At 38.4% G+C, this 13,660-nt stretch overlaps 1 protein-coding gene across 3 annotated transcripts in view; it reads left to right on the top strand.

Moving 5' to 3' along the window:
- The window catches only part of LOC126883185 (G-patch domain and KOW motifs-containing protein), a 546,084-nt gene that overhangs the window by 134,667 nt on the left and 397,757 nt on the right, over positions 1 to 13,660 (top strand). For all 3 annotated transcript variants that reach the window (XM_050648426.1, XM_050648427.1, XM_050648428.1), the window contains exon 3: positions 9,218 to 9,425. In XM_050648426.1, coding sequence (XP_050504383.1) covers positions 9,218 to 9,425 — 208 coding nt within the window. The remainder of the gene's footprint in view (positions 1 to 9,217; positions 9,426 to 13,660) is intronic.

Consider the following 13,660-nt stretch of genomic DNA (forward strand, 5'->3'; position numbering starts at 1 on the left):
AACGCGTTCCAAGATTGCGGCTGTAATTTTGAATATTTTTTCGAGATATTTGGCACACGTATTCGTAATATAATAAAGAATGGCGGTACAGAGCCCAATTTGAAAAATATATTAATATGTGGAAATTACTCTGTAATTAAGTAATTAAATACAATATTAAAAAAACGAGCCTGTACCGCCATTAAGAAGAACAAAAAAATACACTTTCTTCAAATAAACTTTTTTATCCGATGCCTAGATTTTGTGTCATTTTGGAACTACTAATGAAATAAAAAATTTGAGACTACCCCAACCAGTACTGAAGGGCACTCTAATCACAGGTTCGGGTCCCACAGGCAGAGAGGATGAGCCCCGTCTTGCCAGGGCGTCAGCCCGTTCGTTACCTTCCACACCTGTGTGTCCAGGTACCCATACTAACCTAACCCTGTTGGTTATAGCAACATCATCCAGAGCCTTCTTGCACTCAAGAATCAGCTTAGAGCTGATCTTGGGCGCTTCCAAAGCGCTTAGCGCTGCCTGGCTGTCAGAGCAGATAGATATGGTCCTGTCTGAGCAAGCCCTATCTGTAATATCTTGAGCACATACCAGGATCGCAAAGATCTCGGCCTGAAAGACTGATGCATGAGAGTCGAGAGCCTTTCTAGACTCAAATCCGACTCCACCACCGTACACTCCAGCACCTGCCCGCTCGTCTGTTCTAGCCCCATCTGTGAACCAGGTGATGCTACTCCGACAGATTAGTGTAGGTTCTCGTTCTACCCATTCATCCCGGTCAGGAAATTGAACCAAGAAGGAGGATGAGAACTCAAATTGAGGGGGCATGCTGTCGTGTACCATAGAAAGCACAGGACAACACTCGATAGCCTGTCTCCAAATGTCACAATGGTTCATCCGCCCATTCGTTCCCAACCAGTATCCAGAGCAGTTGAGAAGATAGGCTGCCATCATTGCTTCGTACTCTACAATGAAATGTAGAGGAGGTAAATCCAGCAGAACCTCAAGAGCTGCTGTGTGACTGGTCCCCATGGCCCCTGAGATGCCAACCGCTGTAGATGAGCCAACTGGACCTTGACTGAAGACAGTCTAGCCCGGGGTCACCACACGATTGCCGCATACGTCAGTATTGGGACCGTGCAAGTTCGGAAAAGCCTGGACACCTGGTTTCATTAAAGCTCAGCAGCATTTTTCGCACTTTTAATTATATTGGTCAATTATATTAGTCCTGGTTGCAGGATAATTGTCCAGGCCATAGCCCAAAAAAAATATAGGAAGAAAAAGTAAGACTGAGGTTATATTATTAAAAGGTAAACAATTGTTTGTAGTAAATAAAATTAATTATTAAAATGCAGTACTACAAGCAAAATACAATTAATTAAATTTTATTTTATATAATAATTGCATATCATATCAATATTGTGGAGCAACATATAATTTTTCTTCTTCAATGACAGTAGGTATGAAATATACGCCAATTTGACAATTACAATTGACAATATGGATTATTTAAGAAAGTTGCAAGATTTCTCCACTATTGGCGCACGATCGTTTCTCGTATCCCCTCCAACTACTTACACACGGCGAATAGGCTTTATCATGGATTGATATATCCAACGTAGAATTTTCGGCTGCAGACCCCATTTGGCTTCGAAAGCTCTTCTGCACGCGCAGTAAGGTACTTCACTGAATTGGAAATCGATGTTTTGTCATAAAAGCTAAGATTTCTAGTAGATCCTATGACCCTTCTCCGAGTAAAAGGAACCACATCGGTCTTCTCAGGATTAACCCTGAGTGACTGCCTGTAACAAAAATGAAAACTTCTGTTGGAGTGAAAATAGAGAGAAGATAAACTCCAACAGAACTAGAAAAAGAAAGAACTTATTGTAAGCTAATGGAACAAAAAGTGTGTGGCTTCTACGTTGAAGAAGCCGAAGTAATAAAAACACTACTTTGCAGTAGTATTATGTAGGGGGAAAATGATAAGATGAATGAAGTGATGAATAAATAATTGGTATATGAATAGACATAAGCAAACTGAATGGAGTTGGCTAGCAAGAGATGCAAGCGAACGACTACTTGACACTCAAGGATAGATACGGCCAATTTTGCATGCCTGTCAAAGAACAGTAGATCAAAGTAGATAGTGATGATGACTAGAAAAGGTAAATACTACAATAAGAATCATGTACTGAAATTAGATAAAGAAGAACAAATTAAATAACACTAACAAATCATGGGCGCCAAGAAAATGATAGTCGATCATTTTCCCAGGTATCTCACACTGCTGTCAAATATCAGTAAATATAAATATAAAGAAACAAAAGAATAAATGATATACAAAATAAATAAATATTTATTAAAAATAGCTACTAGATGTTTGACAATCTCTGAGTTAAACCAAATTGAATTATTAAGTGACTCTAACATGACAAAAGTTATCGTTAAACATGATATAGAATATAACAACAGTCCTGTTATTGTACAGTAATGTTACAAAATTATATACCTCTTACCTATATATAGGGTACAACTCACATGAGACCCTTTACCAAATGGTTATAGTACGCTTGCTACGTACAACTAAATTAAACCGACAAATATGAAAATAATATAAATAAATAGGCAAAAGCCTGACTAAGAGAAAATACAATAATGAATTAAGCAAAATTAATGTGCAAATGAACGTGAAATAAATTGAAGTTAAGATAAATACCTATACAACGACCTGAATTAACCGAACAAATGAAGTAAAGCGAATAGAACAACAAAATATCTGGGAAACAAGCAACTAATACCAACTAAATTTACATAATGACATGAAATCGACCTAAATTAACAATAAAATACAAGAGTAATACATTTTTGGTAGATACGCCGAGCTCAACGTACAGTACTGCAAAATTATACATGAGTTTGGGAACTTACTAAACTTATATGTACCTATATTAAAAACCAAATAAATTCAAGCTAAATCTTAAGAAAAATAATTAATAAACGTAATGCATTAACCAAAATGTCTGTGATATTAATCATAATAGTTACTCAAGGCACAACACTAAATGTTCACAAAACAAACCCAAACGACTCCTAAAGAGGTTGCGGTTGCATCCTCGAAAATGAGCACCAGGATGGTGCCACCCCATGCCTCCTGTAGGCCCAGGTGCCAAGACGAAAATGGAGCTGGAACGCTCTAATAGCTTGTTCCCAAATCGACATATTCCCAAATGACTTGACTGTGGTTGTCATAGGGCTTCTTTAGATGTTCAAAGGGCTACGACTTCACATATTTCTTCCAAATGGCTAAAAACAGATCACTAGTTTTTTCCCATATAAACATGTGAGCAGAAAGTAAAGAGAAGAAGAAATAAATGAGAAAACTTTTTTTAGAAGAAATAATACTAAAAAGCGACCATTAACTCTGACAAAAACTAATCTCATATGAACAGATATAATGACTTTGAAATTTGAATATAGAATATGATTTATCTGAGAGAAAATTATATTAATGTAATAATAGCCATCTACATACATATTATATACCTTAATGAAATGGTATGGAACCAGGTAAAGATACTTACTTGACAATTTATGGATTTTAGATGTTCAATCAGTTTAAAAAAGGTACAGAGAAGTAATGATAATTATTTTCAATATTAATTTGAGGACTTCAAAAATGTTTGGTTTTGTAAAATCAAAAAAACACATTAATATACCTATAATTTCCCATGAATGAATATTAAATAAAGATCTAAATAATCTACATAAACTTCAACTAATAGGTTGACTAAGGAAATTTTTAAAATATAAAAGAAAATAATAGTTATAAATGGGAGTTACGAGTAACTTAGAGATATTTAATTAAGCAATCAAAAGAAAATAATTATAAAAATAATTAAAGAATTTCGTAACGTGTCAAACCGTTACAGGCCCCCGACACCATTCTTCAACGAGCCCGAGAGCCACCTGAGCGACCTCGTGCACTGTTCCCGGGAAGAGCCCCTCAATCAGTAAAACTACGTCATCGGCATAGGCTTGTGCATACATACCTTGTTCGGATAGATGCTGAAGAAGGCCGTCAACCACCAGGCACCACAGCAGGGGGATAGAACTCCTCCCTGAGGGCAACCACGAGATGCCGACACCCGAACGCAATAACCGTTCCGGTACGCAGCTATCTGTCTCTGAGAAAGCAGGGCCCGGATCCACCTGACCAAGTTTCGGCCAACCTCATGCTTTTCTGCAGCATCATACATAGAATCAAAAGTAGCCCAGCAAAGGCGCCTTCAATATCCATAAAGATACCCAAGCTGTGTTGCTTCCGATCTGTCACCCGCTCCACCCTGCAGACAAGTTGATGCAGGGCCGTCTCACAAGACTTCAAAGCCTGATAGGCGTATTGACGTGCATGCAAAAGGTTGCCCCTAAGTGCTCCATCACGTATGAACGGATCCACTAGTCTCTCTAGAGCCTTTAGAAGAAAGACTAATTGACGGGAATGATTTAGCAAGGGTAAAATCAGTTTTACCCGATTTAGGAATAAATACGATTCTAGTCCTCCTCCGGGGCAAAGGAATATACCCTATCGCAAGACAGGCCCTAAATACCCTGACCAGTGTGGGAGCAATAAGGTCCAAACCCTGCTGAGGCAGAGCCGGTGTAATCCGTCCTCACCTGGTGACTTGAAGGGAGCGAATCACCTAACAGCCCAGCACACCTTCGTGTACGATACTGCTTCCTTCGCCATCCGGAAGTCCCTCATTCGCGCCTAGCCACGGCTAGGGCAGTATCATCGTCCAAACCCTCCGGAAAGTGAGCGTCCAAAAGAGTCATGTGGGCCTCCTCGTCAGTTGAACCTAGGCTTCCACTAGGCATACGGACCTGACCGACCCCCGCGGTTGGGTTTTGGAGAGGGCATGATGGAGCCTAGCTCCAGCGGGCATGTGTTCCACGCTGTTACAGTAGGCTGTACAAGAGCTCCTCTTTGACTTCTTAATCAGAGACTTGTATTCCCTCTGATCCTCCTTAAAGGAGTCCCAGTGGGCAGGGTTATCAGTCCTCTTGGCCCTATTGACGAGAGCCTGAGTCAATTTTCGTTGTCTTTCTAACTGATGTGTCCACCAGGGAATAGCGGAACCTGCCGTCCTCTGTAGGCGAGCTTGCTAGCTCTATATGCCGAGGTTAGGGCTCCGGATAAATGATCCAAAGAGATCTCTATCTCCTCAACTCAGCCTCGACAGAGAGGCAGACCCACGAGATTATGGCTGAACTCTTCTCGAAATAGTTACCAGTCTGTAGCTCTTGGATTCCTATATGAAATATGCTGGAGCTTGAGAGCCTCCAGCTTAATGATAATGTGTCTATGATCTTACAGTGAGATTTTCTCGGACACGACCCACTCCGAGACCAGTCCCACTAACGCTCTAGAGCATAAAGTGAAGTCGATAACTTGACTTCTAGACGTCATTAACGTAGGTACCGAGCCCCGATTTAGAATTTATAAGTCGGTTCCCGAGAGATACAACGGCAGAGCTGCACCCCGGGGATTGATATCTGTACTCCCCTACACTATGTGGTGGGAGTTGGAATCGCTTCCCACTAGGAGCTGAAGTCGCAGGTTCTCACAGTATCTGACTAACTCCAATATTTCCGTTGTTGGAGGGGGTTCTGTTGAATCATAAGGAAAGTAGGCAGAACAGACCACCATCTCCTTCCACGTCTCACCGACTTGAAACTTCACCTTTACCGCAGCAAGGTCTCGCGAGCAAAAGTCCGGTAGCAGGTAGGTGAATAAATTATTGGTTAGAACAGCGGTCCTGTCCAGTCTTCTACAACTACATTTGTGGCCTGAAAATGTGCTTTTTGATAGTGAGTTGTCTAGTAATGTTTGATGTTGTTTCTTATAATGATTGCTGTCCCACCATGTGCAGTTCCATCTGGATGTGTTGTGTGATATATTTTATAGTTGTGAAATTTTATGAAACTTTTTTTCGTGAAGTGTGTTTCAGAAATCAGTATTATGTCTAATGATGATTAACTATAAATGCATACAACTCATGGTTGTGTTGTGTCAAGCCATTAGCATTCCATATGGCAAATTTTAGTGTATTAGCCATTAGTTCATTTTTGAGACGAGAGACCTAGTTGGCAAAACATTAGTGCATGTAGTCCAGAAGTCAAGGCCTACTGAAGCCAGTGGAATTGCCTGGTACTGAAAGATGATTTTCTGTACAGAACATTTGAGAGTGATGATGGTACAGAATCTAAGCTTCAGTTAGTACTTTAAAATCTATTTTATATATATTTTATATAAATAAATTTTATACTTTTTCTTTAGTACCTAAAAGTAAAGTGTCAGAAGTATTGCGTCAGTTGCATGACGGTGCATCAGGTGGACACTTTGTTATTACGAAGACTTTACAAAAGGTTCGAGAACGGTTCTTTTGGGTGAACTGTAAAGATGATGTAAGAAGATGGTGCCGGAAATGTGAACTGTGTGTATCCAGTAATGGTTCAGTTGGCCAAAAGAGAGCACCCATGAGACAGTACAACGTTAGTAGTCCTATGGAAAGAGTAGCAATCGACATTGCAGGTCCATTTCCAGAGAAACCGATGCTTAAAATAAATACATCCTGGTAACCATGGATTATTTTACGAAATGGACCGAGGCCTATGCATTACCAAATCAAGAAGCTGCTACCGTTGCAGAGGTACTTGTTAAATAATTCTTCAGCCGATTTGGTGTTCCCTTGGAGATCCACTCCGACCAAGAACGAAACTTTGAGTCAGCCCTTTTTCAAAACGTTTGTACATTGATTGGTGTCAATAAGACCAGAACTACACTCGTGCATCCTCAATCAGATGGAATGGTCGAGAGAATGAACCGAACGATGGGTAAACACTTGTCCAAAGTTGTATCTGAACATCAGATGGATTGGGACCAGCACATTCATTTATTACTAATGGTCTACCGCTCGGATGAATGAAACTACACGTCAGACACCAACCTGCCTGATGTTGGGTCGTGAAGTTCGTTTGCCCTACGACCTAGAGTTTGGCTGCAGACCTTCCGAGGAACATGTTGCAGGCAAAGAATACGTCGACCGCCTGAAGTTACGAATGAACAACATTCATGAACTTGCCCGACAGCACATCCAGATAGTCAGTGACAGAATGAAAGCTGAATATGATTCTCGATGCAAGAATAAAAGCTTCGAAGTGGGTGACCTTGTCTGGCTTTATAATCCACAACGTCGTCGATGCTTGTATCCTAAACTACAAAGACAATGGGACGGTCCGTATGAAATTAAGAAGAAAATAAATGACGTAATACCTATACAGAATTAATAAAATGCCAAAGGGTAAACCAAAAGTTATTCACATAAATCGCCGTGCACCATTTGCTGGCTTAAATGAAACAGAAGAAGCACGAGTCCTTCAACATGAGATGAAAGATGCCGGACAGCCAAGTTTTAAGGAATTTATGTCAAATTACGCAGATTCAAATTATGCAAGATTCGGCGTGACCACAGAAGTTCAGCAATATCTGTTTAGTGTTCCGGAAAACGTCTATGTAGCCCACTGTGTTGCCTAAGACCTCGAGATGACAAAAGGAATCTCGTCCGTATCCAATAGAAAGTTCGGCCGCCTGGACGAGTTAAGAAATCAGCAGCCTAAAATTGGAAGAGTGCTGCGATTAGAAGATGGTCCTTGATCTTTGCTGTATATGGTGACCAGGAAGTCTTATAAGACACGTCAACCTACGAGAACATCTGGCGTGCTCTAACTAATTTGGAGAAAATCGTGTGTAATTATGACATCAAAAATTTGACTTTACCAAAACTAAGCCATGCAGTAGACAATCTAGATTGGAAGATTGTCAGAACCATGCTTGAAGTAATCTTCCGAGAAACCGGCGTACGAATTACTGTGTGTTGCATTAACCCTTCAAAAAGAGTAGACTGTTATTTTTTCTTGAAGGGTGTATGCAGAGCTGGAGAGTCCTGTAGATTCCGCCATCCTGGGCCTTCATCTAGAGTTGCTGACTGGGAGTTGCTTGCGGAGAACAATAGCCGAGACGTCTATGTATTGAGTGTTATTTGAGTGGTATTGAATGTTATTATCTATTTAAGCGAAGCGCGGTATTATTCGAGTTAGTTATAAGATAGAATTCGTAATGTAAACTTGTAAAAATAAATACATTTCGTATAAACGAATCGCTCATTTAAGCATTTAAAACATTACAATACTATGGTCTATGTCTATTCGTCCGATACCTGGCTCGAGGCTTTGCGCTGCGCTTGACTGTGAACGCTCGCATTTAAAATAATGCATTTATTTTATCTGGCGATCGATATTATGGTACGATCCTATGGTCGGAGCGAGGGCCGGCGCCTGGTTGTGTAGCTGCCTGTACCCAATACAGGCAGGTTTGATAAGATCATATCTTAGGCTGAGGCCAGACAGGCGATAATTTACAGCGACGTAAGAGCAGTAAGCGCTGTAAAATAAAGCGGCACTAGATGCAGTAAAAAGCATGGCCAGACGGGGATGTAAATTACAGGGTGTCGCGAGATGTAAATACAATGTTTTGGTCGTTGTGGTAGCTAGATGAGCTACAAATTTGGACCCAGGTCCATTCGTTTGTGACACGACGCCGAAGATGGACCCGTTCAATGTTGCTGCGCGATATTTTACAGCTCAGTCTGGTCGTCCACTATACTCACTGTGGGACCCATTTTCGCGCTTCATTTTACTGCTCTTACGGCGCCGTAAATTATCGCTTGTCTGGTATTAGTCGTAATATTAATCATCCGTTTCAAATGCTATCTTGTGATGCACCTTATCCTGTGTAGTTATAGGTATGCATGTATTGCATTGGTTCATGTACTGCGTAATATATTGAACAAATGAGTGATTTGAGATTTGATTGTATGAGTATTTGAGAATTGAATGAATGTCACAACAAAAGGCCTATTAAGTAATTGTTAGAATGAATGTTAATTGTTTGAGTACTGAATTCAGTCGAGGTACATGATCTCTACTGGGTGTTATTTACTATCCTAATTATTTGAAAATGGAAACCTAAATAAACATTTTATTTTAATATTTCCAGAAGAATTAATAAGGTTAAATGGGTAGGTACCTATGTGACCTATTTATGATATAATTTGAAACCACTCGTAAACTAATCAAAATAAAAATAGTAAATTTCTCGTTTTAGAGGCAAAACAAAAATTAGTTCAAAATGACACATCTGGCAGTAAAAATTTTGTTATCTTCACAAAGAAAGCAGATGAACTTCCCTTAGAAGGTAAGATGGAATCAACGTTGGTCGATTATGAAAATATTCCAGTGAATGATTTTGGTCTAGCAATGCTCAGGGGAATGGGGTGGAAAGAGGGAATGAGTATTGGAAAAAATACAGTCAAGTAAGTTTAAAACATTACTCTTGTTTGGAGTACTGTGCTTTTAAATACATTTATACCCACATTAGTGCTGTCTCCAGGGAGTATACAACGGCCTCTTTTATTTAGATAGACTTACTTATTTTTTTATCTATTTTGACCCGTAGAACACGAACTTTTTGGGTAACAGTTGATCTGGGTGTCGATTAGATTGTTTTAAACAAATAACTTGCAGAATTACATAACAGCGATTTATCGCAAACAAAACATTTTTTTTTTGGGTCATTGTAAGGAAAAAATATTCTTACAAGTTTTTTCGTAGGATGCATAGTTTTCGAGATAAACGCGGTTAAACTTTCAAAAAATCGAAAAATTACAATTTTTGAACCCGAATAACTGACTAAAAATAAAGATGCAATTCTGCTTACCGCATTTGAAAGTTCAAGTCAAATTATACCGATTTTGATTATTTGCATTTCTAAAAATTAATTTTTTTATTGTTAAACAAATAGTGTTTGAGCGTTTTGACGAGTACCCAATGCATGCGTTTTAATCATGCTACGTAGAAATTGCCTGTTTGCAGGCGCTTACACTTGTACCTACTCGTTCGATTTTTGATGAGAGATGGGGCCTGATTCTAATTAATTTCGAGGTCGAAATTTAAAAGCGACTACTCCATTACAGTCGCAATCCCTAGCGATTCTCATTCATTTCGATATTAGTTACACCTGGTGATATTTACTTTATCATTTGGACACTGCTCAGAATTTGGGTTGGCCCTCCCGTTTATTGGATTTTTGGCTAAGCAACGTTTGTTATTGTTGATACTCTGGGCAAATTATCGAAAAAATGCCATTTTTGGGTAAAGTTATTTACCAGCTATTTTATTGCTGGAATCGAATCTTAAGATTGCATATATATTAGTGATATAGGGTGTGACAAGTCCGCAGAAAATGTGTTATTTTATTTATAAACAAATAATCTTTCCGAAATGTTCTCTTTTTTAATTAGTTTACTTACTTACTTTACTCCTGTTGATTCCATTTGGAAATTTTTTTTCAATTACTGCTCTGTAACTCCGAAGATTTTAACTTTAAACCAAAAACACCCAAATAAAAATTTACCGTAATTTATTTCAGCACGGAAATATTTTTTCCGATTTCCTTCAACAAAAATTGTCAATTAAAATTTTAGGGAAGTAATTATTTATTAATAATTAAATAAATTGGCGACAAAAGATTTTCTATAGTAGATTATATACTAGGAAACCAGCGACAATCTAACGAATAGTTTAGCAATAATCAAAATGTTAATTAAACAATTTCGGTCGCAATAATATCCAGAAAGATTATGATACACCAGAATAACTATGATTTTCGTATAAAAAAGCACTATACCTATTCAACGTACGTTACAGAATTGAAATTGGACTATTTGAGCGGACTCAGGAATGTTATAAAGAAACAATTTTTTGGCTTATAAACAAATACAATCCCTCGGAAAATATTAGATTAAATTAAATTAAGATAACGCTGTTGAAAAGGGAACGGCTTCTTTTAAAAGAAAAAACAAAAAAATTGAAGGCACTTGTTGCATTGTTGCATTGAAGGCACTGAAAAAATTGTGAAGGCACAAGTGCCGACAGAAGTGAAAACTTATAGTAAATAAATTACGAGCTCAATGAGTTTTTCCCATCCAAAAAGAAGTGCTGTACCTATATCGTATACGCGATGCGTATGCCCTATGCTAATTATGTATACATACACGTAATTTATATACGTACAAAATTTGTTTCAGCGATGTGATGACGTGAAATACTTTTTCCCCATCCAAGAAGTGCACAACGTCCATAAAGAAATCTTCAATTCAAAAATTTATTTCGTCGAAGCGATAGCGTTCCCTAATTTAATACTTTTACCATCCAAAAAGTGCACAATGTCGCTAAAGAAGTTTTCATTTCAAAAATTTATTTCGTCGAAGCGATGACGGTCGCTAATTTAATAATTTTTCTCCACCAAAAAGTGCACAACGTCCCTCAAGAAGTTTTCACTTCAAAAATTTATTTCATCGAAGCGATGACGGTCGCTAATTTAATTCTTTTTTCCATCCAAAAGCTGCACAACGTCCCTAAAGAAGTTTTCACTGCAAAAATGTATTCCCTCGAAGCGATGACGGTCGCTAATTTAATAATTTTCCCCATCCAAAAAGTGAACAACGACCCTCAAGAAGTCTTCACTTCAAAAATTTATTTCATCGAAGCGATGACGGTCGATATTTAACACTTTTTTCCATCCAAAAAGTGCACAATGTCCCTAAAGAAGTTTTCACTTCAAAAATTCGTTTCGTCGAAGCGATGATGGTCGCGATGACGGCCGCTAATTTAATACTTTTTCCCATCCAAAAAGTGCACAACGTCCCTAAAGAAGTTTTCACTTCAAAAATGTATGTCGTTGAAATGATGATGGTCGCCATGACGGCCGCTAATTTAACACTTTTTTCCATCCAAAAAGTGCACAACGTCCCTAAAGAAGTTTTCACTTCAAAAATGTATGTCGTTAAAAAGATGATGGTCGACATGACGGCCGAAAATTTAATACTTTTTCCCATCCAAAAAGTGCACAACGTCCCTAAAGAAGTTTTCACTTCAAAAATTTATTTCGTCGAACCGATGACGGTTGCTAATTTAATACTTTTTCCCATCCAAAAAGTGCACAACGTCCCTAAAGAAGGTTTCACTTCAAATATTTATTTCGTCGAAGCGATGATGCTCGCGATGACGGTCGCTAATTTAATACTTTTTCCCATCCAAAAAACGCACAACGTTCCTAAAGAAGTTTTCACTTCAAAAATTTATTTCGTCGAAGCAATGTTGGTCGCGAGGACGGCCGCTAATTTAATACTTTTTAATAATAATAGTCTCCCGTTTTATACCGCACGCGGCTTTGGGAATATAGCAGGGTAGTCTGCTATATCTAGGGCCTACGGTATACAAGGAAGGTAACAGGGCCAGTGCTACGCTTCAACCGCCTATTATTACCCCTGGTTTTACCCAAGGTACTCATTTTATTCAGGCTGAGTCGACCTGGGGCCTATAGACATTTTTAAAAATGTCTAGTTGTTCTTGCCGGCGGTAGGATTTGAACTCCAGACCACCGGCATGCGAGGCAAGCACACTACCACCTGCGCTACGCCGGCCCTTTAATACTTTTTCCCATCCAAAAAGTGCACAACGTCCCTAAAGAAGGTTTCACTTCAAATATTTATTTCGTCGAAGCGATGATGCTCGCGATGACGGTCGCTAGTTTGATACTTTTTCCCATCCAAAAAGGGCACAACGTCCCTAAAGAAGTTTTCACTTCAAAAATTTGTCATTGAAACGATGATGGTCGCCATGATGGCCGCTAATTTAATACTTTTCCCATCCAAAAAGTGCACAACGTCCCTAAAGAAGTTTTCACTTCAAAAATTTATTTCGTCGAACCTATGATGGTCGCGATGACTATCGCTAATTTAATACTTTTTCCCATCCAAAAAACGCACAACGTTCCTAAAGAAGTTTTCACTTAAAAAATTTATTTCGTCGAAACAATGTTGGTCGCGAGGACGGCCGCGAATTTAATACTTTTTTCCATCCAAAAAGTGCACAACGTCCCTAAAGAAGGTTTCACTTCAAATATTTATTTCGTCGAAGCGATGATGCTCGCGATAACGGTCGCTAGTTTGATACTTTTTCCCATCCAAAAAGGGCACAACGTCCCTAAAGAAGTTTTCACTTCAAAAATTTATGTCATTGAAACCATGATGGTCGCCATGACGGCCGCTAATTTAATACTTTTTCCCGCTAGACATACTAATCTCAAGAAAAATCCAGGTCCGGATTAACAAAAAATTAAAAAGTAATTGTGACCTTAAAACAACACCCTGTATATTAAAATTTTGAAAATCTGTTTACATATTTAAAAATAATTGGTCATGTGTGACCAGATAGCAGTATACAAACATCGCACAGATGTTATAAAAAAAAACATATTTAAAAAGAGCACAAAAAACTAAGTCTAATGGTTCGCTTCAATTTTTCGGCCATACAATTTTTTGACTTTAATGTTGAAATTAATTATATTGAATTTTTTAAGAACTCAACATTAAAAAGCAGGTATAAATTATTAAAGTTATTGAATAAATACTTATTTTTAAATGAATCAATACTTATTTACCACATTGGAAAGACCCAATTATTAATCACAAGAAAAATCCAGGTC

The sequence above is a fragment of the Diabrotica virgifera genome, chromosome 4, assembly GCF_917563875.1.
Source record: "Diabrotica virgifera virgifera chromosome 4, PGI_DIABVI_V3a".
NCBI lineage: Eukaryota > Metazoa > Arthropoda > Insecta > Coleoptera > Chrysomelidae > Diabrotica > Diabrotica virgifera.